The sequence below is a fragment of the Anopheles funestus genome, chromosome 2RL (genome assembly GCF_943734845.2).
Source record: "Anopheles funestus chromosome 2RL, idAnoFuneDA-416_04, whole genome shotgun sequence".
Lineage (NCBI taxonomy): Eukaryota > Metazoa > Arthropoda > Insecta > Diptera > Culicidae > Anopheles > Anopheles funestus.
This window is the reverse complement of record NC_064598.1, coordinates 1,007,897-1,035,246: the sequence shown is the minus strand read 5'-3', so window position 1 is coordinate 1,035,246 and position 27,350 is coordinate 1,007,897. Positions and strand designations below refer to the sequence as shown.

Sequence of the window (27,350 nt, the reverse complement as noted above, 5' to 3'; positions counted from 1 at the left end):
AACAGATGTGACTGGTTTTGCGGGGGATGAAACCTGTCCTTGTGTTTTCTTTGGTGGTGGGGTTATATTTGCGTTGTTTTTTCTCCTGTGAGAAAGGAATGTTTGATATTTTTTTTTGCTTTTCTAAACAAATCTGCCGCCTGTGTCGTTACGTTTGAACTGGTAGAAACCTTCATTAGAAGATGGTCTAACGCAATGTAAAGTAATGTAGTGAATCAATAATCCTACTCATGTTTTATCTTCACACGCATTAGTAAATACGTGTGTTGTGTTCTCTTTAGCCCCCTTTTGCGGAGCGTTGATGAAATTGTTTCTCATCTTGACCACTGGGAAACACTACCAAGCCTACGTTTTTCATGTGACGGCCATACTTTGATAATAGTTTCCGGGAAGCTCGCTACTCGCACCGAAAACCTAATGATTCCCTACGGGCACCTGAGAAAGGACGATGTACCATCCGTTTTGCTGTCGCTTTGACGCTCCAAAAGCGATAAAAAGCAAGATTCCGGAAAAGAAGGTGTGCTTTCGTCCATGTGCTCGAGGAAGCGGCGGCTTATGCTCTTCCTTACGGTTGCTTGCTGACGAACAGCCATTCCTCATGGTGCGATTGCGTGACAAAGATCGGTAACGCGCTCGCGCGCTCTTGTATTGGAGTGATAAGAGTGTCTGATTCGGGCGCACGCTTCATACAAACAAAAATGTGCTCATTATCGGCTTGCTACGATCGTAAGAGAGTAGACGGAAGGACGGACCGATCACAGAAAGACGCTACTAAGTCGATAGGCAGGTTGAGCTGCAGTGTTTCGCATGTTTTCTTCCTATCGTCCGACGGTCCTGGTTCGAGTAATTACTGTAATGAAAATAGTAGATACACGCTATCGAGGCACCTCGTCACTTATCCATTCCATCGACCATACGTTAGTCGAGAGCTTAATTTCGACTAAAAACGGAAGCTCATGTGGAAAAAAAAGCTGAATAAAGATTGGTTGGTTTTATTTCGTGTTCTAGTCATGGCTTCCCGTTCAGGGATGGTGGTAGTCCCGTTTCGGTTAGTTTCACTAGCGTCATCGGATTTTAGCGGATTGACCCACATTCGTATAGTCCACAAAGTCCGTTACATATATCCTTCCACTCAATAGCTCTGTTCTTTGTATCCATGGCTGTAAAAAGGGTTTCAAAGCGCATATTTGTTCACATTCATCCGGCTTCTCGATCGTATTTGTGCCCCGCACGTTAATGTCATGCAGAACGTTTTAAGCTCCGTTTTTAGGATATTGCTCTTGAAAATCCTTTCGCATGCCATCTTTTCGGTTTCGGTGTCGGTTCCAACCATCTTGCGGAATGTGTACGGATGCAGAGTTTCAACACTGCCGCGTTATATAGTTGGCTTTCCCCGTGAAGGTTAAAGCTCACTCCGAAAAACTGCTGAACTATGGTTCGGTTTTAGCCTACATGGCTGATGTGGTGGAAATTTTCCTACAACCGAACGAAAAGAGAACAATGTTTTCCACCAACCGTAACAGAACACGCCTTCGGCAAGAACCGTGGCATGGATGGGATAATGTTTTCCCAGGCTCAAGTCTTGTGAGCTGGTTATTTTAGCTATTTATTTTTTACTCTAGGCAATCCGGATTCGTTCTCGGCGATACGGGTTATGTAGGCGTAGGACAAACAAAGTACCGCATGTTAGAAAATCATCGTTTCGAGAGAGATAAATGCGTACCAAACATGTATGAATTGTCGTACATAAAAAAACATCGATAATGTTCTTTGAATCTTGCAGTTTCAGCCTTTATCTCGATTCAGTACGGGTTGTGTTTTTATAACGAAAAAAAAAGCATGTACCCATCCGTTGGTCACCAAAATGTTAAATGATGAAAGGTTCCACAGTAGATGAGGTTCATCCTGTTCAAGAAAGAGCAAACCGTCACAAAAAGTGGCGAACAGTGTCGCTTGTACACAAGAGCATCGATGGAGGCGCCTGGTTGCTCGTGAAAAATGGAGACGCCCAGTTTGTGGGAAAATAAAAATATTCTGTTCCAATGTGTCGGGATTGTAGACTACACGGTGGCATACGTTTGATTGCGATACATTCATGATAATTAACCAATTGATGGGTACCATTACACCAATCACCCAAGACCTAACCGGAAAACGATGGCAGCCACGTGGCCGTCGAATTGACGGTAGATTAATTTTCTTTCGCAATCGCGCTTTGTAGCGGGCGAGAGCTTGTCAGAACGGCATATACGGGTGGGGCGAAACGTGCTCGGGAATTTGGTGCGAACGCGCGGATATCAGCCCGTACCTCGTGGGATCGTGAGAAGTCAAACAAAAAGTTCAGACAAAAGTGTCACTGTCGGTGAACAGGCGAAAGCGGGCAATAAAACATTCAACATGAATGTCGGCTGTCCAATCGGGTGATTGAGGGTGCCTTTTGCCGGTGCTGGATATGGATACGGTTGTGCGCGAACAAAACGCGGGGTGTTCTGGTTATGCGTCAATTTCCGCCTTTAGTCCGGTACGCGATCGGACCGTCTTCCATGCATTCTATAGCGGCTACAGAGATCGTTGGATGTTTTTGCGACGTACGAACGTGCGTGGACTGGCGAAGTAGTGTAGTACAGCAGTTGTCCTTCAATCTTCATGGGGGGTGCTGCCAAAACCGACAGCTAGAAGTAATAAAATGCCGGATAAAATAGCAGAAAAAGGGGTGGCGGTGTTGCTCGTCGACCCGGAGTGAATTGATTTGTAAAGGAAATATTTATCGAGACAGGTCTTTTTATTTTCCCTTCGTTCGGTTGGCCGTTGTGCACGTTTTGCGCGTAGGACATTTAATCAGCAGTTTTTGTAGCGGAAGTGAACGATGTGGCCACACCCTTAGCGGACATAATCTCGGTTAAAGTTCTCTGAACGGTTGCGCATTGAGAGGAGTTTTCGCCTTCGAGCCGTTTGTTGAATTGTTTGAAGCAACTGCGAGGTTCAGCGTTTTCATTTATGTTAACTACTCGTAACCCGGCACAGAACTCGACGGTTGGTAGCGACTGGCAACGCTATGCTGCGATGTAGCCTTTGAATACCAATGGAATTTTCGAAGGACAATCTGGCTCGAAGATGGAAATCAGCTCGAAAAATGGCGTGCCTTCTTGTGTCTGCTTTTTTCTTGTTTGTTTGTTAGCTTTATGCATTTGATTTGTTTTGATTACTCGGCGAGTTTTACTGTTCAGCTAGATGGAAGAAATCGGAACGGTTCTCCCATCGGCATAGACGCTGCAAAGTTTGGAGTTGTGTTGTTTTATAGTGGGTTGAAGCGAATATTTGCATAAACTCGGTCATTTTCGTTCGTATCGCAACGTGTTCGCTAGTAGCGAGAAGCAAACGCAAAACAAAAGTAAAAAAACGTTGCCCGCGTATCTGCTGAACGTTACAGCAAAAGCAAGGCAAGTTTGTCTCTATTTTATGTGGCTTAAAAATGGGTTGTTTTATTTCCACTTCTTGGAAAACTCGTCTGGAAGGCAGTTTTGTGACATTTATTCGACAACGGATTCCAGAAACTCGCAAAAGGCGGGCCGGCGCTAGACAAACCCACTCGCCCTTTCTAGCTGACCCTGATTTTGGGGGTTCGAGAAATTTATGAAGCCATCAAGATACCCTCACTCACATTGCCTTTACTGGATTGAGGTTAAGTTAAGCCTCTTTCTTATCTACTCTATCTTTTACCCGCGGGTTAGCGGCAGTGTTGGCGTTTTTTTGTGGAGGACAACGGGTGAAGGGTATGAGTAAGTTTTTATCCGATCAAGCATTAGCGAAATAGATTTCGGCTAAGGTAATTGGGATAATACTGGGATTAGACTGCTATGTGTTTTGTGTTTTTGTTATTACAATAAAACAATGATGGATGGGTTCATTTATATTACCAAAGAAACAAAAAGTATCATAAAACAAGGACCATTATAAGTATATGCGTGGAATTCTGACGTCTTGTAAAAACAGTTTAGTTTTAATGCTCTTTCTTGAAGATATTCTTCCATTGAGTATTTCTCGTTGTTTTTTGATGTTCAATTTTTTCCCATATCAAGATAAATCTAAATCGCAAACTATCTTGAATTAATGAATATTTAGTGATTTCAACGCAGCATATTTTCTAGATTTGTTTTCAGTTCAATACGCATATGTCCGTAAAAGAGCACGTGATTATGATCGATCATGCCAGCTAAAATGTGTGAATTTCCAAAAATGATAATGTTGAGATAATATTTTTTGAGCACATGAAAATAGTTTCTAGCTTTTCTAGAACATTTGTTTTTTTGCTTGCACAACTTTTGAGTTCTGAAGCTTCCAATGAACAGCTATCGAAAGAACGAAAAGGAACAGAAACACTACCAACAAGCAGTGAGGAAAGAAAGTGAGCGTTACTTATTTTACGTCTTCCTCTGCCCCTTACGCATCTCGTGGTTCACTACGTTGTTTTTCCTTCTGCCGTCACTGTCGTGATGATATAGGTTAAGTCTTGTCCCGGAAAGATTCCATCAGAACGATGAAACTCGATCGAAACTTGAGAGAGTGGAATGCGGTGGGAAAGACTCTTATGGAAAAATGTTGAGAGTTTTTGATTCAGTTGCGTTTTTGTTCTAGGGCGCTGTGCTACTCTTACCCATTGTGATAGATGCTGTGTATGATTATTTTATTGGAATGGAGAAAAGTTGAACACGACGAGAAGAGTTCCAATTTAGCGATGGATAGAAGAGAGTGTGAGTGAAGAAATACGATCGATACAAAACATCATAAGCCATGCTTTCTTAGGCATCGGAGCATCTGCTTCTTTCCGGCTTTGAACGAAGAGCTTTGAGGATTTTGAGGAATAATGCCTACCTTCCACTGTCTCAGTGGAATTCGAGGCAAATTACCTCTTTTGCCTTGGGAAACGCGAGGGATTTCTTTGAATGTAGGTTCTGCGTCCGTGACGGATGAGGGAAGGTGAAGCCGTTGTAATCCATGGAGAGGAGGTGAGTTTTGAGTGTTAGAAATACTAAATTTTTGACAAGTGATAAGCCGTAAAACAGAGGAAACGCTAAACGCTGCGGCTAAAGCTAAAGAGTGTACAACATAATGGATATTAAACTGGCAGCTTTCTTCACGCACCGGAGAAAACATGGCAACTGGGCAACACTGGTCGCCAAAAGGTATACAAAAGAAGCAAAGCGGATGGATGTTTGCGTGAGTTCGTAACTGTAGTAAATCATTCGCCATCGAAATGGATCGTAAATGATACAAAAATTGTAGCCATCCATTCAGCTGGCTTTTGGTATGTTAGCTCATCCAGCTTCTTTTGTTCACTGGCGTTAAAGTTGTTCCCTTCAGGGCAAGAGCGCAGAGATTATAAAGCAATTTAACGTTTAGTTGGGGAACCCGCGCTGTTCTGGCTGTGTTTATTTTACGCTGAAAGACAACCAAAATTAATGTAATTTGGCCGGGTGTACAATAAAAGGTGGTCACCAACCTAACCTCACTCCGCAAACCACATCCCGCCACCTTGCATGTGAACACGATGTTCGTTCGGGTCGTGCTGTCTCTTCATGTTAAACGGTTGTCTCGTCGCACCTTCTCATGCTATTATCGCACTTTCCAATCTCAAGGTATTTAGCTTTTCATTTTTGTTTCCGGCTTTGCAAAGGAATGAATGAGCAATTCCATCGAGGAAAGGGGATGAGAAGAATTATTTTCCCATACCAACTCATAAACACACACACACAGTCGGTGAACGGTTCGGCACGGATGGATCTTGTTTTTGTGCTCTGCGGTGCTCTGTGGAGCGAAGATCCATGATCTGCCTGATTCCGCGCTTGTCGTCTCTGTGTTCTGCGCTTTTGCGACCCTTTTTTCTATGGTGATTTTCATCGGCGAACAGTGAGGACCGAAGTCAATTCAACGTCGTAAAACGGGAAGAAGGAAGGCGTGAAGGAGAAACAGAGCAGATAGGTTTATGGTTTGTGTATAATTAATTATTAAAAGCAAACATATCTCTGGACCGATTCTAAGGTACCGGCATATTTCGATCGGATGTTTGTTGAATGGGTGGAATGGGTGCGAACCGAAGAGAAGAAATTAGACAAGGCAGGTGTATGCGTGATGTTGCTTTGGCATTCGATCGTCACAACGCGTTTTTCGCATCTCTCAAGACGTTTTATTATTTTTTGCTGTTGCTGTTGTTGTTGCTGTTGTTGCTGTGAGTTGGGCAATTTGACAACCAGGCAATGGTTGTGAATCGTTGGAGATGGAAGATGTTTTCTGATGAATGTGTGGCCTTCCGACTTTCTAACTTTCGTTGACAAGGTTTCGGGACTGGGATGAAGCAGTTTATGGCTTCCGAGAAACAACATACGTCCTTTTAAAAAAATACATGCACAAGATGATTCCAGCATCTGGCCAATATTAGTGTGTGTATGTGTACAGGCAATGATAATGAAGTCAAATAACCGCGTGTTGAGAAGGGCAAAGCAGAAAAGGAAACCATTGATTGAAGAAACTTGGATGGAAGAAAGTCTTTACAGTATCTTACTTGATCTCTTAACGAGCTTCTCCGGTGCATGAGTAAGATTTTATGAAAAGCTCAAAGAAACTCCTGAAATCTGACAATTGGCGGTTGAGAAAAAAACGGGTTAATAAATCGAAAAGGAAAATTTTCCCCCAAAAGGCAAAAGTTTGACTTATGCCTTTTGAAAAAGCAAATGGAACGTAACTTCATATTTTCTTTTTGCTGTTGGGCCATTTTGTTTGAATTTGTTTTTTTCCCCGAAATGGTCCCATAAGACGAACCGTGGATCGTTCGTGGAAGGAAGAAGAAACCACACTTTTTTTGCATCCAAACACAAACTCATTCTCTTTGCGGTTGTTTGCTTTATTTCGTTCGCGGATCGATTCTGTACCTTTTCTCGATTCCGTTTCGATTTGGTCGCTCTGATATTGCGAAGGAAACAAAAAGTAGGTTTATGTACACGAGCAACGATTGTGTACGCAACTGCATGGTGAAAGTTACAATTTCTCCCAGAGGGCAGCAGTCGAAGAAAGACATAATAAACTCAATTTTGTGGAATCTTCCGATAAGAGCGAATAGCAGCATCGTTGCGGAACAGTTAGGCGCTAGTTAGAATAAAACGTTCGGGTGAAAGATGATTAGCCTAACGAAGCGAGTGAACGCCAGTGCCGATAGTTTCGGTTCAAAAGTGACTTGGGTGGAAAAACAATTCGACCGGAACTGTAAAAAAGTGAGAAAGTTCTTACTCCAACGGTGTATTTGCTCTCATATCGTTTCAAGAATTGCTTTTGGCAGTCCCTGGCGCTTTCAGAGTATCACGAGATCATGGAACAAACCTAAAAAGTGTACATGTGTCTTGAGTTCAAACGAACCGCTTCCATCAGAGGGCAATCAGCGGAAAAGCGACATGGCATGTTGTTAGAACCTTGTCCGACCCTCGATGGAGACGCATGGTAATTGACTCTCCTGGGGTTTTTTATTTTGTGTCGGTAGAACAAGGGACACATTTCGTGTGCGCACACACATACGCATCCGCAAGCGATCGGAGCGACTCCTGCTTCTTGCACAGCTAGTTATCTTCATTTATATTGCTCCGAGCTAATCTTAATGTTGCGTAGCGTGTAGCTACCCACAACCAACATCGGAACAACGCCAGGTGGAGGCGTTTACAGTAAGTGATGGCTTTTGCGGGGAACAAGAACGTTATTACCTTTCTTAGCTGCGGCAACAACACCATGCTCCGTTTGATTAGGCAAATGTTCGTGAAATGCAGTGCGGCAGTAGGGGAAGGATAGAACGTGTTGTCGCATTTATGTAATTTTTATCCGGGGCGTTGAAGCAGAATGAAGCAATAAGGAGGTACCGAACCGCTCCCGAATGCCTCACGACTTGGCTTCCAAAGTGCATTTCACCACAGGCATGTGTGTGAACGGGCGTGACTTGACTCCTTTTGTTCGGTTAGTTTTACTATCGCCCAAACCTTGGAGCTGTCTGAAGTTATGTTGTGTGTACACATTTTTTTTTCCTGCGGGTGGGAAATCTATTCATCGATAAATTCGTGTTGGACGTTACGCGCACGCTAGTATATGCGGTGTACGTAGATTAGAAGTCACCGCCGGCGTCATCGTCACAGAGGCCCTTTGTTGGTTGGTTGGGCATAATCGTACGTGAGGGAAATTCCTACATTTCATGGCTTTAATAATTTTCCCCGTCGCCATGTTCAATTACCTCCACAACTGACAGTGCGTTGCGTTCATGACCATTGTAAGAACGCTGGATACGGAGCCGAAGGACGACTGCGGGTGACACAACACGCCACACCAACGCTTCCTTACCAGACCGACAGCTAGACGATTGCTGTGCACCGGTGGTGCTCTTCTGGTCCCCTTCCCGGTACTGTTTGACACATTTCACTTCCATCTCTTGCCGCTCGACGGTTATAAAATGTATGACGACAACCAACGCTACAACTTCCCTCGGCGACAGGCTTGCAGCAGGCAGCCATATGAATTTAATGCGATTTCCAGATTATGGTTAGCCTCTGTGCCAGCGAACGCGACGATGACGAACCGGGAGCCTTTACATGCCTTTACACCACCCTCACATCGGCACGCTTAGCTGAGTGGTGTGGTTGGCTAATATTCCATAGAAATGCTACATAGTCAACTACTACGGCCACTAGAAAGCAAAGCGACACTGACTACTCTTCGGTCGTTCTGTCTATTTTCTTTTTTTTTTGTTATTAGATGAGTGTTGGGTGGAGGAAATTGTAACACCACTGTTCCAAGTTACGTGCATAATTATAAATCCCGACACATGCCGTTTTTTTGCACCACGAGGTACGTCTATCTCTCTACCTTTTGCAGTTAACGCCACTAAAGTGAGCCCAAGTAAGCAATCGAACTTCATAGAAAGGAATAAAATCAACAAACAAATAACAGGCGATGGGATACGGGAATTAGCTGCCACGGGTAAACTGTTCGCTAGTGGATCATGGAGAGTCTTTATTTGAATGCTTATAGCTCACACGAAAACGGGTAAACGGTACCCCGTTTATCCACTTTGGATTCAATTCGACACGCAATTTCCTCATTACAGTGCGCACGAGAAAGCTCAGTGCGATTTTATTCGGGGATGGAATTTTGTTTCTGTCTCATGTTGTTGGTGCGTGGTGACTAGTGCGCTAATTTAAAGTTCAATTTCCGTGCGTTCCGATGTAATTTTCTGGAGTATTTTGGACGAAATATGTCCTGCCCAAGTCACAAATATGCGATGGACTTATCCTGGATAGTAGTTAACGTTTCGATTCTTGGTGTTTCCAAGGTTGTTGTCTATGATGGTCAAACACCACAGTAAGCCACAAATTAACAGCAAATCCAAAGGCTGATGAAAGTAAAAAATGAATTTTAAACAGTTCTACTCACAGATATCTTGGCATTGCCGAAGTTCATAAATGCATTGACAAACAATTGTATCCCAAATGATTCTTTAATTAGATACTAAATTAAATCGAATCCTTAATTGGGGTATGTTTGACGCCGAAGCGTTGATTGTGACCACAGTGAAAGTAATTAATCGATGTCTAATGTCCACTGATCCAAAATACCGATTGGGCGATTGATGGACAGGCGTTAATTCGAGGCGTATCGATCAAGTTTTAATGAAAATCTTCACCTGCAAGGGGGGGGGGGGGTTCTCTCCGAGGGAAAAATGGTACAAACGAAATGGGCAGTCTCCCTGGCATCTTTAGGTCAATTTTAGTTTTTGTTTGGTGGGTGTGCTGGTTTTAAATATTGGTTGACTAATGTCCTAGCAGAAGCGGCAGCGGTGATGGTGGCGGTATGATGATTTTATGCCAAACCGGCAGCCTTGTAGACCCTTTTTCTTGCTTCTGATTTTAGCGATTTTATTAATCCATCGAGTGAAATCGATATTCATTAATATGCAATAAACTGGGCTGACGGGCCCAATATCTTGAGCTTTCATGTTTCCACTGACGGTTAGTATAGCTGTATAGTTCCCATCGAGCAGCGACTTGCGGTGTCTTTCTCGCTCGCATTAACGCTTTCACCTTCGGGTCCATAGGGTTTTTTTTCCGATCAGCAATTTTCTATAAACACACGTTCATTCGGGCAAGCAAGCGTCACTTTGGTCGATGACGCGATGAAGGTGTGTTTAATGGGGTCGGTTTGTTAATGGAGCGAGCAAAACAAGACGCACGGTCTGGTGACATGAATGAGGTTGGAAAATTGTCCCACGCGGTGTATTCATTTTCGTTCGCGCTCTCACCGTTTACAGGTGCAGTAAGCGGCTCGATAATCGACACACCAGGATCTGTAACGCGCCCACCCGGCAAAACGAAGCGAGGGCAAAATAGCTGATCGGTTTGGGTTTCCGCTGGTTGCGTTTCGTATTTCGTGTTAGAAAGTGGGATTGGGGAAGGAATGTGAGATACAAGAGAAGATGTAATTCATGTCCCTCCCTCGCAGGACTGATGGTCCTGGGTGGACCACCGATGAGAAATCATATTGCCCTGGAGATTGAATCGCAAATTCATTTAAAAATATAATTACAACATGGACTCCGGCAAGTCTGATGCCTAGCCCCTTTTAACGCAGCAGTAGAGCTGAACCGTACGGCACTGGGTACTGAAGCGCAAAGCATGGCCGAGCATGATGCAAATAATATGTTGCAAAAAAATTGTTTACGGTTTGATAAACGGCAAGGGACGAGTAAACGGGAGCTTTTATTAGTAGTTGTGTATGTGTGTAGCAAGGCTGTGGAGTTTTTTTCTTTTGCGATGATCGAAAGATAGTAGACATGGTGGCTCCGGTTGTTGTAATAAAAGGAAAAGAAAGACTACGTCGGACGTTCGATCAAACGAGAATGTCTTGGTACGCTAGCTTCAGCTCCATGTTCTGGCCAATCCACTTCAAATTAATGGAGTTGTTTATCAACATGAAGAAATTCCGCTGCAGGCGCAGGGTCAGATTGAATTAGAGATTACGGAAGCAAACCGAGGACATTGGATCGTGGGTAGAACAATTCCTTACGTATAATGATACAATTTCATTCATAACGCAACCTTCTAGCTTTCAAACATGCTTTAAATAACTTTGTTTATCGAACAAAAAGCCGAACCTAATCATTAAATCACCTACTACATTCGGGACGCTTTAAATCGTTGGGCAGAAGACACTTATGCAGTGACAATATAGCAACGATAATAGGATATCGATTTGCGAACACGACCTCGAAGGTTAGGCATTCTTCGTTAGGCAATTTTCCAATAAATCCTTATTTTAAAATGAATCTCGATGCCGCCCATTGTTGCATTCTAGTCTCACAAAATCCTTGTGCAAAGAATGTCACCCTGGTAGGCTGATCGCTTATCGCTTATCGTAAATTGTCACACCTATCATGGTTTGCTGTTAAATCATAATAAACGTTACACTGTTTGCTTTTAAAATGGCACAAATGTAGATAGGGGGGAAAAAGATCCTGCCGGAGCAAAAAAGCACCGGAACTGCCGTGTGACAAAACACGAAAAGAACCACGTTCATCTTTCCAATCACGTGCCGTCCATTTATTTAGTTTCGTTTAAACTTTTCCCATCCGACCTCTTGGCCGTTGCTGTATCCACTTCATGGTAAAGTATTGTTTGTGCTTCAGGGCAAAGCAGTCGGCGATAAATGGTTATTGGCTGCACAATAAAAATGTGCCCGTGCCTGATGGGGCCATGCCTGCCTATTGTAGTGAAAAAGATTTCAAATGGAATATCGCCAAAGGAAGGCGGCAACGAGCGAAAGAATCGCCTTAACACTCATTTTTTGCGCACTCGTGTCCTTTTTACATTTTTTTGTCAATTTCTCCCTCTCTCTCTCTCTTTCTTACTCGATGGTTCATCCACCTTCACATCATGGCGTGACGAGTAGGCGATTGTTGACCACAAAAGTCCAACAACCGGTTGCTGACGGCTATCATTTCGCAATTTCGTTCCTTACCCAATAGCATAAAGCGTGTCATTCAACGGTGCTTGACACTTTTCATTTAACGAATGCCAGTTGACCTCGTCCTGCTTACACACACACGCTCTTCCTGCCGTGTAGAACGATGCGTGAATGTTGTGTCTTTTGTGTATTGGTGCGATCAATCAAGCTCCGTTTCGCGGCAGGATTCCATCTTAATTGAGCCATCGCACCGAACCGTTGCCCCACACATCTTATAATGGCGACTGAGGATACCAAAAAAGGTAGTAAACGATATACCAGAGCGATTGTGTAGAGGCTTACGTGCTACATGTGCTTGTCGTTTTGCTCCGCGAGAGTAAGCGTGTATCGACAAATGCCTATCAGCAGCAGGAGGTTTGAAAATTATTGGAAATCGTTTCAATATTCAGCGGGATGTAAGGTTATGTGCTTGCATGAATTTTAATGAGAACCCCTTCTTGCGGGTTTTACTTAGCTTTCATATTTTACTACAAAAACTCATTAATAGGAAACTTTTCCTATTTGACAGTATAATAATTTACATTATCCCTCAATTTATGGAATTTTTATTAAATTTGCTAGAATTTATAGTTTCTTGGCAGAAGAATACGATTTATTAAATCAGAATTGGATCACAATGAAGAACTTTGTTACATTTCACGAATCGTTTAACAGTTTTACGGCGCACAATTATGTGCTCCAAAGCAATGCAATATTTCTTTTGCTTCCAGCAGAAAATAAGTGAAACCCTTACGGTTGAAATCAATCTGAAAAGCACACGGACATGGTATGGGAAAGAAGAGAAAAAAATGTTGTCAATGTGTGTAGCCCATTGGTGTTACCATTATTGTCCCGTTGCGGAACCGTTTGACAAGAAACATCATCCATTCCGGTGTTGACAGCTATCGTGCTTATAGCGGAACGGAATGGCGACTGCCAGAAGGCGGACAGACAGGCGGAACACGATGTGGTAATAGAAGCCACAGGATCTGTCTGTAGGAGTTGTGGATGAAGGTGGTAAAGTAGTACCAAGTAATACGAGCGGAATGTCATCATCGATTTCGTCCTGCCAGTTGTTCTCTATTCGGGTTCGTTTTTAACTTGGACCTATGTTTGTTGAAGAGTTGGCCGCTCTTGGTGCCGATTGCGCCAAGTGACAGAGGCTCGCGACGAGACGTGTCTCAATATTGCATGTAAAAAATCGTCCCTCTTCGGTCATTTGAATGATAGCTGTTCGGCGGTTAACCTAATGCAATAATTCATGTTAAATGCATTGGTATAAGAACGGATATGTTTGTGTGCGAAGAGAGAGCGAGAGAGGGAGAGAAAGAGAGAGTTTACACAGCATGTTTGATCAGTTAGGATGTTTGGCGCTGCTTTGAATGACGAACCAGATGGTTGGTTTTTCTATGGCCGGGTGAATACGCAGTGAGAAAAAACAATATGAACAGGGCGATATTTTGGGAACAAATCGTCGAGCAGCAAATTAAACATGGTGTGGTGGAAGCTCTTTTCAAAATGCACGGTTAAGGTAACAAAAGAGTGAGAAAAAAATACTAGCCACAGTATGGTTTCGTCCCATGGCCATTAGGTGACCCAACATGGTTGGTTTTGTGTTTTCTTGTGCTACGTTTTTCGAGCGAGGCCCAAAATGGAGTTTGGAAAAATCAGGTCAAGGTGTTTAGTTCTGTTCCGTTGTTCTACATCATCACCATCATCATCAGGCCATCATTATCATCATCACGATTGTGAAGTATGAGGGTGTATAATGTACATTGCTTTCTCATCCTTTTTTGTTTCTTTTGTCCTTTCTCTCTTCATCTTTTGCCCGAGGTTCTCACTCTCACAAACTCAAATAAACTGCGTGCCGTGTGCGAGCCGTGAGTGAGTAACTAGTCCCACGGTTGGGAATTCGGGTACATACCATACTACCACCGGTTGCACGGTTACATATTTTCCTGCATTCTCTTCCAAGCCCCGCGCATCAACATGCATGCTTTCCCTTCTAACCGACCGACCGACTGTTTTTGATGGTGGTGTGAGTCGACCAACGTGTTGCGTGCAGAGGCTTGGCCTGCCCGGGTCCCGGGTTTTTGGCCAAAATGCTGCTTCGTTGGTAGATCCCTGAGTGTGTATAACTAATTCCCTACATTGTACTGCTGGCCGGGACCGGTTGCTAGCTGCCGCCTGCTTTGCATAAAAGCCCTCTGTTCTGGCGTCGGGTTGACAAGGGCCTTGACAGAAAACGTTTCACAGCCCTGCTGCGTGTGGTCTTGTCTGTAATGGTGTGGTCCCTGTTTTTATTCGAGGCTTGTGACGTGAGCGACAAAAGAGAAAGAAAACGAGGGCCGCAACGTGAAGATCGAAGAGAACGGAGAAAAAAATATCCCACGCACCCTGCGGTGGAAAAACCAATAATTGATTAATTCAACAAAAATGATGATTTATTGATATCGTGCGGTTCTTCGTTGTGTGTATACATTTTACGAGAAGTTGTTGTTGAAGCTTTTCCTCCCGACAAGCGATTCGATTTATCATCGGGAAAAAAAGGTGCCGGTGATGATTGAGGACAGCGACGGAGCGTACACGGAGCGTAGACAAAACGGGTAAATGTGTGGTTGTTGTGTGGGCCAGGAAAAATGGGTTCAATTTATTGGTGTATTCTTTGCTGCTCGCTCGCACACTATTGGGTCGCTTTTTGTAGGCCAACAGGCTTTTGACTTCATTTCGGACCAATCATTAAGCGGAAATGATTTTAACAAAAACAAACCAACCCGCGGGCTTGATTAGAAGTAACCCACGTTCAAATATTAAAAACATATAAATACACAGGCAAACAGCACTTTGCGTTGTTACACGGAACACGTAACAGGAGATTGGGTATGGGTGATGATTGATGCTTGAAATGGACGCGATGAAATGGGAGAAGATTACCGAGCCGAACACGATCGGTCAGTGTCATGGGACAGGTTCATTTGAATGTACCGTTTGGTGGAGATTTTAACACACCGATAAATTGAGACAGGTACATTACGGTACTTGTCGTTTTAACCGCATCGATATCAACAACAATCCGTTTACGATATTCCATAACCATTGCCATCAGCTTATTAGTCAACTACCAGGCGTCTCCATTGTTCCAAGCATTGCAACAAAAATGAAGAAAAAAAGTTGAGATAAGGTATAAACTGAATGGGAATTTTGAAACCTACCGACATGTTCCGGAATAAGGGATCGGCATTTGTTTCGAATTCTGTTGAAATTTCTGCCGTCTGTCGTTCGGAGCGTGCAATTGGTTTGGGTAGCTGGAATTAAACTCGATTGATTTCCATCAATACCGCTTTTGTTGTTCCGTTTCTTGCTTTTCTTTCCCTCGCAAAATCGGAGCCGCCGTAAGTCGGAAGATTTAAATGGAAACTGATGGTCTCTCTAATACGCTTCGCCTAACCTTCCCTCGGGAGGATGCATCGTTCAGATGAAATAAATTTCGCTTTTGTTTCATTATCATCCGGTAAATGGGAATTATTATCGTGCCTTTGTGCTCGATCCAATGAGCACATTTGGAGATGAGATCTTTTGGCGGACGAGTATAATCTGCTTTCCTCTCGGGTTTTGCTCGCTGCTCGCGCTTGCGTTTCTTCGCTATTGCTATTAACGGCTCTATTAAAGAAATATTTCGCTCGCAGGTATCCATACGTCGAAGCAATAAGCAATCAGGATAAAATTTACTACAATCTGCATCACCGTAGCGAAGGATGACGGGTTTGAGGGAAACGACATTAGTAGAGATGTAGGGAAAAACCGTTTTATAGCGAATGGATGAAAGTTTAAGCGGAAGTGGAAGTCGACGACGGCATTCATAATGATGCATCATGCTTCATATTTATTTCTGGTATATGATGCTGTGCCATAGAGTTAGGTGCCAAAAATGGCTCCAGCGATGAAGATCCGTACGCCACGGGCGTGTGTATAAAGAGGACATTTTCGAATTCCGTCTGATTTCAATTCTGGGTGTGTTCTCGAGGCGTTTCACATGTCTAAGTGATATCGATCGGAACCAAAGGAGCAAAGTGTTTTCATACGAGAAGAGGCCCGAGGTTGTCTCTGGATAATGGAATGGGGGATCAATTTGAGAACGATAGAACGAAAAATCATTTTTGATCGAGTCGCTTGCTAGTCAATAAACATAGAACCAGCTAGCCTTGTCTTGAGGCAGCACTTGTAGAAATTGGATTTTTCCGTTCGAAAAGTTGCTAATGATGAAGTTTCTTGCATTTAGTAAGTATTGTGGAAAAAATCGAATCAAATTCCAAAAAAAAAAATCCATAATAACTTTACACTGAAGATGCACCACAATAAATTTGACAGATATGAAAACATTGGTGTGTCGCTTGGGTCCAAAAATTATTACTTTTTGATGGTCCGTGTTCTGTTCCGCAATTTCAGCCTTAGATTGAAAACGAGCATTAAACAGCAGCCCTGATTACCCAATTTAGTCTTCCAACGCTTTCATTTAACGAGCCCGGCATTGTGAGCAGCTGCATGCGCCACCCGGGCAGGCTTCTTCTTGAGCGTTGCTGATAAAAAGGCATCTTTTTGTGACAGATACATTTAACGGGATGGAACCCACCGCACTTATCCTCTTTTCGGACCTGGCTGCGCCTTCGTCGCACATCCATCGCAAAGCGACCGAAGTACCTTTTCGGGGTACACGGCGAAGGTCCGGGAAAGACAAACACACATTCGACCGTTTATTGTGCTCATTTCCTTGCCTGTCCGCCAACGGCGAAGATGGAGAAGGCTTCGGAGAGCTAAAGGTCATTGGGAAATTTCGAGGAAAATACATGAAACTCCCACCTCCATCTTACTGTCCCTCCGCTCCGGCTCCGGGGATATCACACAGACCTTTGCTTTGCTCGATGATTTCTAACGCTTTATCCGACCATGAAATGACATCCACAAACAACGCCACAAGGACTTTTGTCATGTTGGTGTGTATGTGGAAATATGCATGAAGATGTTGTACATGTGTTGTGCCGCTGGTAGGAGTGTGTACGATGACGAAGATCCCCGTCGCACTACGTACGATGGTTGGGCAGAAGTTTCATGCATCTGAAGTGTGTCTGTACTACTTCGCACAACCACGGCCTTCTCTGTGCTACCCCCGTTAGCCCATCAAATGGGAAAGGATCGAGTGGTTGTAGTATGGTAACGATTTTAGTTTTCGTAAATGGCCTCCACCAACTTTTGTGGCATCTTCCCTCCCTGTCGTTGTTTGGCCTGTTTTGGGTTCACTTTAGCCGGAATACAGCACAACACATACATGGTTGTGGCCGCAGTCCGCAGAGTCCGTTGATTTTGACAAACTTAGTCTGGCAACTGACACATCATCGTTATCCTTTGCCACGGTACGCCTTCAGCGTGTGAGTGTATGCTTGGGCATCATGTTAATGGTAATGTTTATATCACTTTTGCTTCCCATTGCACAATCGGCCTAATCAGCCAACCAGAAGAAGCCACTTCCTCCCTTGGTCGAGATGAGGTACGTTCGTGGGTCGGCACGAAAAATCGATCCGACCGAACTGAGTGGAACGTGGAGGACGAACACTAAAGTGCTTCGATTTGGAGCGAAGCTAGAGCCACTTTCGAAATTCGGTCGAGGTCGTCGTGTGTTAATTTTCCACGCACACAAACATTTCAACTATCTATCCCTACAAAACGGTGGCGGGATGGGCAATTTTAGAAGTATATATGGACACGGACCGTACCAAACCGTCCGGCCGACTGTGTGAGTGCGAGGGACAGAGATACAGCGCACCGAAGGGAAGGATCGTTGGTTGGCAGGATGGCGTGCAAAACTTTGATCAAAAGGAAGCGATGGCGCAGAATTCGGTTTGCTTGAATTTGATTACTGGTAATTTGACGCATCCGTGACGTTGTTGGAGTCGCAGGGGAACTGTTGGAGCAGATAGTGAAAGAGACGAATTCCCGGATGAGAGACAGCAATGACAGGTCGTTTGTTGTACAGTTGTAGCTGCAGGATGCTAAGGGTTACGCCTCGGCTTGTTACCGAATTATCCGGATGATGAAATTTCTTTCTCCCATCTCGACGGCCTTTTGTAAACGTTGCTCCAGGAATTATGGCGTTTACATTTTCCCTACCAAAAAAGGGGTCAAATGGTAGAGACTGCGAGGCTCAAACAGGTCGTAAGAACTAAGTTTGATCTTGCATCGGGGTCCGGCTACTACCAATGAGCGGTCGATTATCGGATGAAAATCCCAAAAGGGAAAATTGAGCTATTGAAAAGGTGGTTGTGGTTTTGTTGGTTGGCCAACACATATTAGCATCATCCGATTGGCGTATGCAGGCGTACGACTGTTGTTTGTTGAGGTCTGCTTTATCCCGTAATCTGTTTCACTAGCACGTTTCGAGGTTTACCACATACTTCACCAGATGATGAGCGAATGGGTGTGAGTGTAGCAAGATGAGTTTAAAGTTTCGAAACTTATTTCCTTACCAGCTTGGGTGGATATAAATAAAGGGATATACGGGCGCTCTAGTCGATAGAGAAATCGATAGGCATTTTTTGTCCACCCATTTTGAACTATAAGCTATAGAGCAGCTTATGCGTGTTTCCACCAAGCCGGGGGTAATAATTTCGATCGATCACGTTTTGAACCTCGGCCGGTGCTGGAATCATCACCTTCCGGGCGCCTCCGGGGTCAACCAATGGCCTTTATCCTGCCCAGCTATTAACCTTTTCCGCTGTGTGTGTGTGTGCGTGTGTGTGAGCGTATTTACGGCCTTTTCTTCTCTATTAAGGCCACGTTTGATGGGGAACCTTGTGCGGAGCACTCCATCATTCGTGGCTTTTTTGTTGCTGTGTATTTCGGCTGAACTGGTAGTACAAAGAATTTATAAGGGAAAAAATGGTCGAAATAAAAAAAAACAAACTCCCGACTCTGGACACTTGTGGCTTGCGGTAGTAGCCGGAACAACATGCAGCCACTACGGACATCCTCCGCAAGGGGGTTGAGCTTTCGAGGGATGGTTTGTGGTGGAAATATTAATAATCACAACAAGGACGTGTAATGGGGTTGATATTGCTTTTTTTTTGCTCCTCCGTTGCCAGTGAACGGTAAACGTGAATACGCGCCCACACACAGATGTGATCATTCTTACACACAAGCACACACACCCACATCAGCATATCCAGCTGTAGCTGAATCCCGAACACGAAGCCTCGCATGCCAGGTCAAGATATATGTTTTCTTTCATTTTTTTCCCTACGTCGGGTCATTCCAGTTGAAATGGGAAAAAGGTTTTCATTTGCTGTTGGCGTTTCGTATCAAACCGTTGGTAGCTTCCACAGTCTTCCCACCTTTGGCGAATGAACGAAAAGAAATGCTTTTTTCCTGCACGAAAAAGGTGGTGGTTTCCGTAAAAATTTTCGTTTTTCATTTTACTCACAGCACACCTGACAGGTGCGAGGGATGCGAGGTATGTGTGGTGGATGGGCACAAGGTTGCCTTTTGGATGTTCCGCCACAATTTCCCCCCGACAGTGGCCGGTACCCTGCTGCACTGGTTGGTTGGTCAACATGGGAATAGTGAACGCGATACGATTCGCCATTTTATTGCATCCGGAACAAAAACATAAGACTTCTTGTATTCGAAGTGCAAGGTTATTTTCATGTCCCTGGGGTTGATGTGTGTGGGTGTGTGTGTGTACATTGCAAGAAAGAGGAAAAAAGAAAGAAAATACAATCATGTGACCCAGTCTGATGACGACGTCTGCTTGCCCGGGCAAACATGGCACGAGACACGTAAGACGCCAAACTGAAAAATGCATCCACCAGGTACGGGTGTTGAGTGTATGGCAAAACAAGAAATGCATTTCGGGCAGTATCGAGCGACGACGATGATGAATCTGTTCGAAGGTTTAGGGCCAACTGCAATCAGACAAATGGCACGGAAAAAGGCAACGGTGTGATGCGAGGTGCAATGGCCACCGTATGATGGTGATGAAGTTGGAGATTATTTACCGTTGAAATAGTAATTACTTTTCCACCCCTAGTCGAGCAGGTAGGCATACATGCCTACTAGTGCTTAGTAGTACTTTGGATGTACGTTTTTCGTGCAAATAGTACCATAGGACGGTTCGTTGCCCGTTCGTGAAAACGCAGAATCCACCCTCCGGAAGCATATGCTAAAAAAAATATATTTTTAACGACCGCTCGTTACAGCCGAATGGAGTGAATTGTCAAAGGACTCTAAATTTTACCGTGCGACTATAATTAAAGCGCCCTGCTTCAACCGGTTCGCTTGTGGTAGCGTTTAATAGTTTCCGGCCGGTAGGGGCATAACATTTTTAGTCGTCCGTTTCGACGTCAAATATTCATAAATCAAATAATGCAGGCATCGATTTCAGTAATTGCTAGTTGGTTATGTCATTCCAGAAGGGGGTTGGAATGATTTAGTTTTCCGCTTTTAAGCATGATTACGGTGAGTGAAATTGCTCACGAAGATTTAAACAGCTAAACCGACAATGTTACAGAACGCTAAAGATTAATGTGATTAGTTTCCATTTTAAAGAGCTAACACCCACCCCTGCGCTTCTTCGTCGACGGTGCTAACGAAGCAAGGATTTACTCATTTCAATTCCGTTAAAACTTACCAGTTGCGGGGGTGCAACTTTAATAATTTTTCTCACGAGTATAAATCTCGTCTAACCACGTACTCGGTGCAACAGAATTTCATCAACGATAAACGCAATCCCAGGATCGCGTAAGGGAATCTCCAAACACATTTTTTCCATTTGATTCGTCTGGAAATGGATGAAAACTGGGAGCTACAGCAAAAGAAAACCGGAAACTGTAGGATGTCTCTCTCTCTCTCTCTCGTATGAGCGCACCACCTCAACTCTAGTCTGGTAGCAAAACCCGGCGGCTGCAGTAAAACCAATTCCACGGCAAGCTGTTCTCCCTGATGGTGCCGCATCCTGCTTTGCTGCGTTTAGTGCGAAGTTATGTTCCTTTACTGCCAATAAACTTTGCCCGAACGCTTTGCGCAACTGTCTGCACAAGGCGCGACGATAGCGAAGGATCGGGGAAAAGATGGGATTTCATTCCGATACTCCATGAGCATATCCTTAAAGATGTGAACAACACGCACAAACCACACACACAAACACATATTAACGCACGCAATATGTCCCAGTGTGAGCGCAATATGTTCGAAGGCATGGGAATTACTTTACGCCCGGTGTCGAGTTGCGCTGCTGCCGGTGAATTATAAATCATTTTCATACTTTTGTGCAACTTGCGTTACCGTAATGAAGTAACTCGAAAGTTGTACCTACTGGCCGGTAGAACAAATGGATATCGGGACATGGACGTCGTGTGGGGATAGCAGGGGCTATGGCAGAAATTTCTTAATGTTCTCTCTATAGTGCTGGTGGAACATTTTTTCTTCCTTCGCCCGAAACGATGTCAAACAACTTCAGTCTGTCGAAAGCAGTGAGGTGCCAACACGCTAAATGAGAAAAAAAACTCCATTTAGATTCTCGATCTGACAGGGGGAAAAAACGAGAACAACATATGGTTTTTATATTTGTGATCATCAGACCCCTAACAAACTCCAAAAGCTTTGTTCTGGGGGTAGTTTTGCTGGTACCGGGATGTTCTTGTCTCTACCCCAGGGAAGTTTCATTTGTGTTACCAAACAACGCTGTAACGTCGAATGTCCACTACCGTACTTTTTTTCCCCGCCAGAATGAGTAACTGTGCGATACAAAGGTAGGCTCCTAGAGGGAAAGATTGTGAGGGAGAGGGACATGGTGACGGTAAAACGTGAAAAGTTTTGGCGAAAAGCAATTAATTAGTAAATGAATTACAATCATGAAGACAAATGCTTCAACTTCATCTTGCGCTTCGAGTGGGTCCGCTTGGAGCAAAACGGTTCTTCTTCCCAGCATTTGGTGAGGGAACTGTTTATCACGAGGGCTCTAGGTGGTGTTTTATTGTTTAACAACGGTAAGCATGTGACTGGAGGTCCGGGGGCCATTGACACAGGTAGGCAAAAAATCTGTCCTTCCAGCATCCGCTTTTTCGAAGGACATGAGCATTGAATGTTCGACGAACGAACGACCGGGAGAGGCAGAAAATCGATTCATTGAGTTGTTTTCCATTAACTTCGAGTTGGGTGTTTGTCTTCGGTGCAAAAGTACTGGTGCGTATTTTTAAGATCTGCGTTGGTGCGAGTGGAACTTTTTGGCCGCTGAGCTGAGCTGATGAGAGTTGTCATTTTTCACGGAAAACAACACACGACAAAACACACGATGTACTTGAAGCGAGAGTCTTCGAGCAGAAGCACTTACACAGTCGCTGAAAATTTCCCCAAAAAAGTGACTTTGGCTGTGCCTTATTCTATCTGCTTTCCCGTTCTCGCACGGTCACTTTTCCGATCCAATAACTTGCCACCTTATGCCACTTATGGCCGACGTTCAGTTTTGTTGCATGATGGAAACCTGTCAAGCATGTGGAAAACCCCTCTCAGGTGGCACGAGCCGCGACATGTACGCGATATTGGCTGCAAACAAGCAACTAAACAAGCTTCTGCCATTTCGCAACAATATTTCACGCTACAGCGCACGGCCCAGAAAAAAAAAGCGTACGTCCTGCGGCTCACAATCGACCCACGGATGTTGCGAGGATTTTTGGCTGTCGTCTCGGGAAATAAATGAAAAAAGAAACAAACAAACCAACGCAAAAGAGGAGCCAACCGAAATATTGGCCGTGCTTGTAAGCATCCGTCCGGGAAGAACATGGTTTTGTGCGATCGAATGAAATTCAACAACAAATATTGCAGTGGAGTAGCGATATATAGGGGGCTTTTGATTGAATGCTCCGAATGTTGTTTCGGTTTTCTGCCATTTTGAATGACAAGTGATTGCAAAAAGTCATCACACATTTCGCACGGCGCACAGGCAAAACGTGTAATCAGATTTCATAAGTTTGCAAAAAGCTTTACATCAAAAATAGCACCGAAACGGTGGCGTGTGTCTGTTGCGCCCAACCAATTGGCATGCATAAAATGACAATTGCGCAGATAAACGATACTGCAAACAATAAATCAGTCTTTAAAGTCGCCTTGACAGTACAGAACACATGCCGCTCGGCCGTCCACAGTTGGCCTGGGTGACACATTTTATGGTGCAATCAATTTGAACACGTTTGCTATCTAAATGTCCGGATATTGATTGCGTTGCATCTGCAGAATTCTTAGGCCGGAGCATTAGTCTGCAGAACCGGTGCAGCTCTTAGCTCTAAACTAAACCGGGTACGGAGACGCTGGCGAGCTTTAGCAATTGCTGCAGTCACACTTGCAGCTATCTCCAATGGCTGTCTTTGTTCCCGACAGTTGTATGAGCGTACGATTCACGATCGATCAAGCGAAAGCGTCCCTTGTGCGCGATAATATAATATCGAAAAAGTGATACACATTTTCACATTTTCTCGCTACAGTTTAGAAGATTTTGTGCGCTGCTTGAGTCACTTGGCCCGTGTGGGAAAGTATTGCTGCGGGCGCTGTTCGTTCGCTCATCATCGTCATTATGCGGTTGGGTGTATCATTTTTCACCTCTCTTCGGTTCAACTAGCGGGCTCTCACCAGCGATGAAGTGGACACGGTCGCGTCAGCGGTATTTGCTACACGCTCTTTAATTGAATTAATGTCAAAAGTGTCGGAAGGATTGTGTTGGCCCTCCGCTACCTGGGTGGGTGAACTGTAGCGAGTCGTGGGTCGTGGACTTTAAAAGCCAACGCGTTTGTTCGATTGAAGTTCGAACGGAAAGGAAAAACAAATCGACAAGGCATAACAGAACAGCTCAACTTTTGCATGATGTTTGTGGGGTAAAGGAAAAAAAAAACAACATTCCGAAAGAAAACTCACCTGAAAAAACACAACCCCAAGCGGCCGGTGTAAAAACCGTGCTGGAGAAAAGTTCTAGCTTTGCCTTGGTACCTCGGTTTCCCCGGAAAAACTCTCCATGTAGGTCTCCAACTGCGCCACAAAACGTTCTTCGATTGTTCCCACGAGCCAGCGACAGCGCTCAAGGGATGCGAAAGGTAAATGTCGGTTTTTTTTTAATCCGATAGCTGCAGATGACACGATGTAGCTTGTCTCCGTTGCGTTGCAGTCGTACAGATGTGTGCGATGGTCAATGGGTAGTTTTTCTTTTGTTGGAAAATTTACTCTTCACTCGACATCAGTGCCGGACTTGGACGTGGACGTTGCACTACTACTGGAAAGAAGTTCTACGATTTTGCACAGGATTTTCTACCTCTTTTCACAGGTTTGGCTCTCGGTTTGGCCTTCACTCACATACATAAATATTGCACGTTCGGGTGCGTTGTTTGGTTGGTTCGGTTGCACCTTTTTACTTGCGCTCCGTAGCGGCACACTTTGTCACGGTTGTTCAACACTAGCAACACTTGTCAAGAAACACAGCGGTACGGTGTGTTTGCGCTACCGATGTTTGTGGCCCAAAGTCCATCGGGTGATAGTTGTTACACCGTGTTGTTGCAAATTTCAGCCTGTTGCGCCGTCTATTATACACCTAAATTTTTCCTAATAAACGAACGAGAAAACGCTGTGGGATGGGAAGGAGAAAATGAGCACAAGAAACAGAAGGAAACCTTCTATAAATAATTTGCAAAACAGGACCCAACACTACCATGGACCCATTGGTAGGAAAAGAAATAGCAAGAAAAAAAAGAAGAACGTGAGTGCTAACGAAACGCATCCCCGGCCGCGTGCCAGCAGATTTGACCTCGTGGCAGTGAGTAGTGTATTTGCGAATTCTAGTTTTCTCGATGCTCAACCGTTTGCCACCTTTCTGCTTAAGGGACCGACCTTCGCGTCACGTCCGGGAGATGTCAAATGCATCCGATACATAAATCAACGCAGAGCCGACCCTTCCGTCCAAAGGCGTCGTCGTCGTCGTCGTTTGGTCACAAAATTCCACCTAACCACGGATTGTGACCGACGAGGGAAAATGAGCTAAAGCTCAAGGAGAATAACAATAAGGAAACAAGTACGGAGGAGAAAAAAGGAACAACATTGTATGGTCTTTTCCCACGGGGCAGCCGTTAATGACGCTGGGCTGGAAGGAGACGATGGTTAACCGTTGGCGTAAAACGGACGACGGCGACAATAATAATAATAATTCAATGTAAGATGTGACAAAAATTTTGGATGAAATTGTTGTGCCCCTTTTTCGTTGCTCAAAAAACCGGATCATGATTTTTATGGCAGTTTTCGCTTGTTCGCGCTCTCACGTTCACAGACACGTACCGTGCCTCTCGCGCTCGTGTTCCAAAGTTCATTCATTTGGAAGTTTTACTTGTACGCATATGCGGTGTTTGCTTTCCTCCCTGCGTTGTTCAAATCGTCCATGCTCACGGTGGAAAACTCGCTCACTGAGTGACTTTCTACTTGGTGGGAAACTCATTTTCCCACTCTTGGGCATTGCAGCTCATTTACTCATTCACGCACGCACACGGCGTTAGCTCTCACACACTTGTAATCGCTAGGGGGAAAGGTCCAGAGCAGCATAGCAGACTCCAACCATAGAAGCATAATATCGCTTTGGCGTTCGGTGCTGGGAATCGACAGACAACACATACTCATGACAGCTACTGGGTAACCCGTTTTTCATCGATCCCGCTTCTCATTTTCTCACATATACACACACGAACACACACGTGCACAGCACATACGTTGGGAAACCTGATGGATGTGGAGCGCGCGAGTGAGAGTATTGTATATAATTTATGCTTTTGTGTGTGCAATGTAGTTTGTTTCTTACTCGCTGCACGTAAATGAATGAATGGACCGAAATTTGGGTCCTGCCTAATACTTTGGACGCGCAACACATACTTTCCACTTCACGCACGCATATATTTATATGAACAGTGTACGCCGTACGCTATGTTTTGCGCAACACAGTGTTAGCAAAAACCACTAATCAGCCTATCGACCAACAAAGAATACAGCGCAAGGACTGCTCTTCTCCAGTTGCTTTACTGAAAAGTGTACGCTGATGTATGTATGTGTGTGTGTGTGTGCGCGTGTGTGCGTGTGTATGTGTGCGAAATGAGCAAGCGCTGGTGAAGGTGAGAGCGTTTTGTACTAGAGCTAGTTTTCACTCGTCTCGCGGAAAAGCTGCTACCCTACGCGATGATGACAGCAGCACGGGGTTGTAGAAACATTCTCTCTTTCTGCACCAGTAGTGGTGGCAGTAGCAGCAGTATTTCGATGATGATAGTTCAACGAAGAAAAAAAAAAATAAAGAAAATTGGTGTTCGAACGAGGAATTTTTCTCGTGGTAAATTTTCCAACTTTTCACACGATAATCACGCTCCTCCCCATATACGGAGCGGGACACACATGATCGTGATCAACAACTGACATTCACTGTATACCTTTCCGTTTTGTGAAGGCAAATTTCACACATCCACATTTTCCAGCTTTTCCCTCACATCTCTTCGCGTGTGTGTGTATGTGTGTGGGAAGAGTTGATGAGGTTTTTATCAATCGCAACAAAGTTCATGTTATTCTGCGACTGGTTGCACTATTCAGCTGAATTTTTCACAAGGTTTTCGCGTATCCTAATGTTTTCCACTATGTTTGTTTAATCTTTCCATCGATATGTTCTCCCTTCGAGTGAATAGAACAAAACTCCTCAGTAGAGTAGACTTTTCTCTACTCGTGATCGATGCATACGTGAGCTCACACTCCATTGTTCATAGAAATATTTTTTGTTGTTGTACCAAATGAAAAAAAGGAAAACCACTTCATGGTTCCTTGTTCATTTTTCATCTGCATTTGTTCATGTGCAGTGAAACACTCGCACAAGTTCACAGACAGCAGTGTTTGAAGTATGATTAGCCCTAGCAGCACTGTCACATATACCGACGTGCCATCCAGTACGCACGAATGTATTTTTTGTGGCATTCCAACGCAGCAGCACAATATTTCCTTTGCGATCCGTGCTTTGGATGACACTTTTTTCCAGTTGTGACAGTTGTCCGTTTTTTCATCACTACTCGTGGGTGAATTCGGAGGGCACTCATTTTCCATCCATATCTACTACCGTTTGCTCTTTCGCTCACATTTCACACGGGGGGTTCTTTCTTTCTAGCGCTCACATATAAACATATGCATACACACAAACACACACACAGGCGCAGATATTCACATTGTTGCGGCCATCGCATTTTCCCAGGACGTAAAAGGCTCCAAAGCGCACATTTCCACAAGTC

General features: G+C 44.3%; 2 protein-coding genes across 7 annotated transcripts in view; one reads left to right on the top strand and one right to left on the bottom strand.

The window, feature by feature from the left end:
* The window catches only part of LOC125762028 (serine/threonine-protein phosphatase 2B catalytic subunit 3-like), a 42,181-nt gene extending 17,960 nt beyond the window's left edge, over window positions 1–24,221 (bottom strand). Inside the window, exon 1 of the mRNA XM_049423704.1 lies at window positions 23,977–24,221. The gene's annotated coding sequence lies outside the window, so the exon portion shown is untranslated. The remainder of the gene's footprint in view (window positions 1–23,976) is intronic.
* The window catches only part of LOC125762025 (G protein-activated inward rectifier potassium channel 3-like), a 68,019-nt gene that overhangs the window by 31,086 nt on the left and 9,583 nt on the right, over window positions 1–27,350 (top strand). Inside the window, exon 1 of one of the 6 annotated variants that reach the window (XM_049423698.1) lies at window positions 24,670–25,258. The exons of the other annotated variants lie outside the window; for them this stretch is intronic. Within the exon in view, the coding sequence (XP_049279655.1) occupies window positions 25,179–25,258 (80 nt within the window). The 5' untranslated portion in view covers window positions 24,670–25,178. Of the gene's footprint in view, window positions 1–24,669; window positions 25,259–27,350 lie in introns of those variants that run through there. 6 annotated transcript variants of the gene reach the window in all.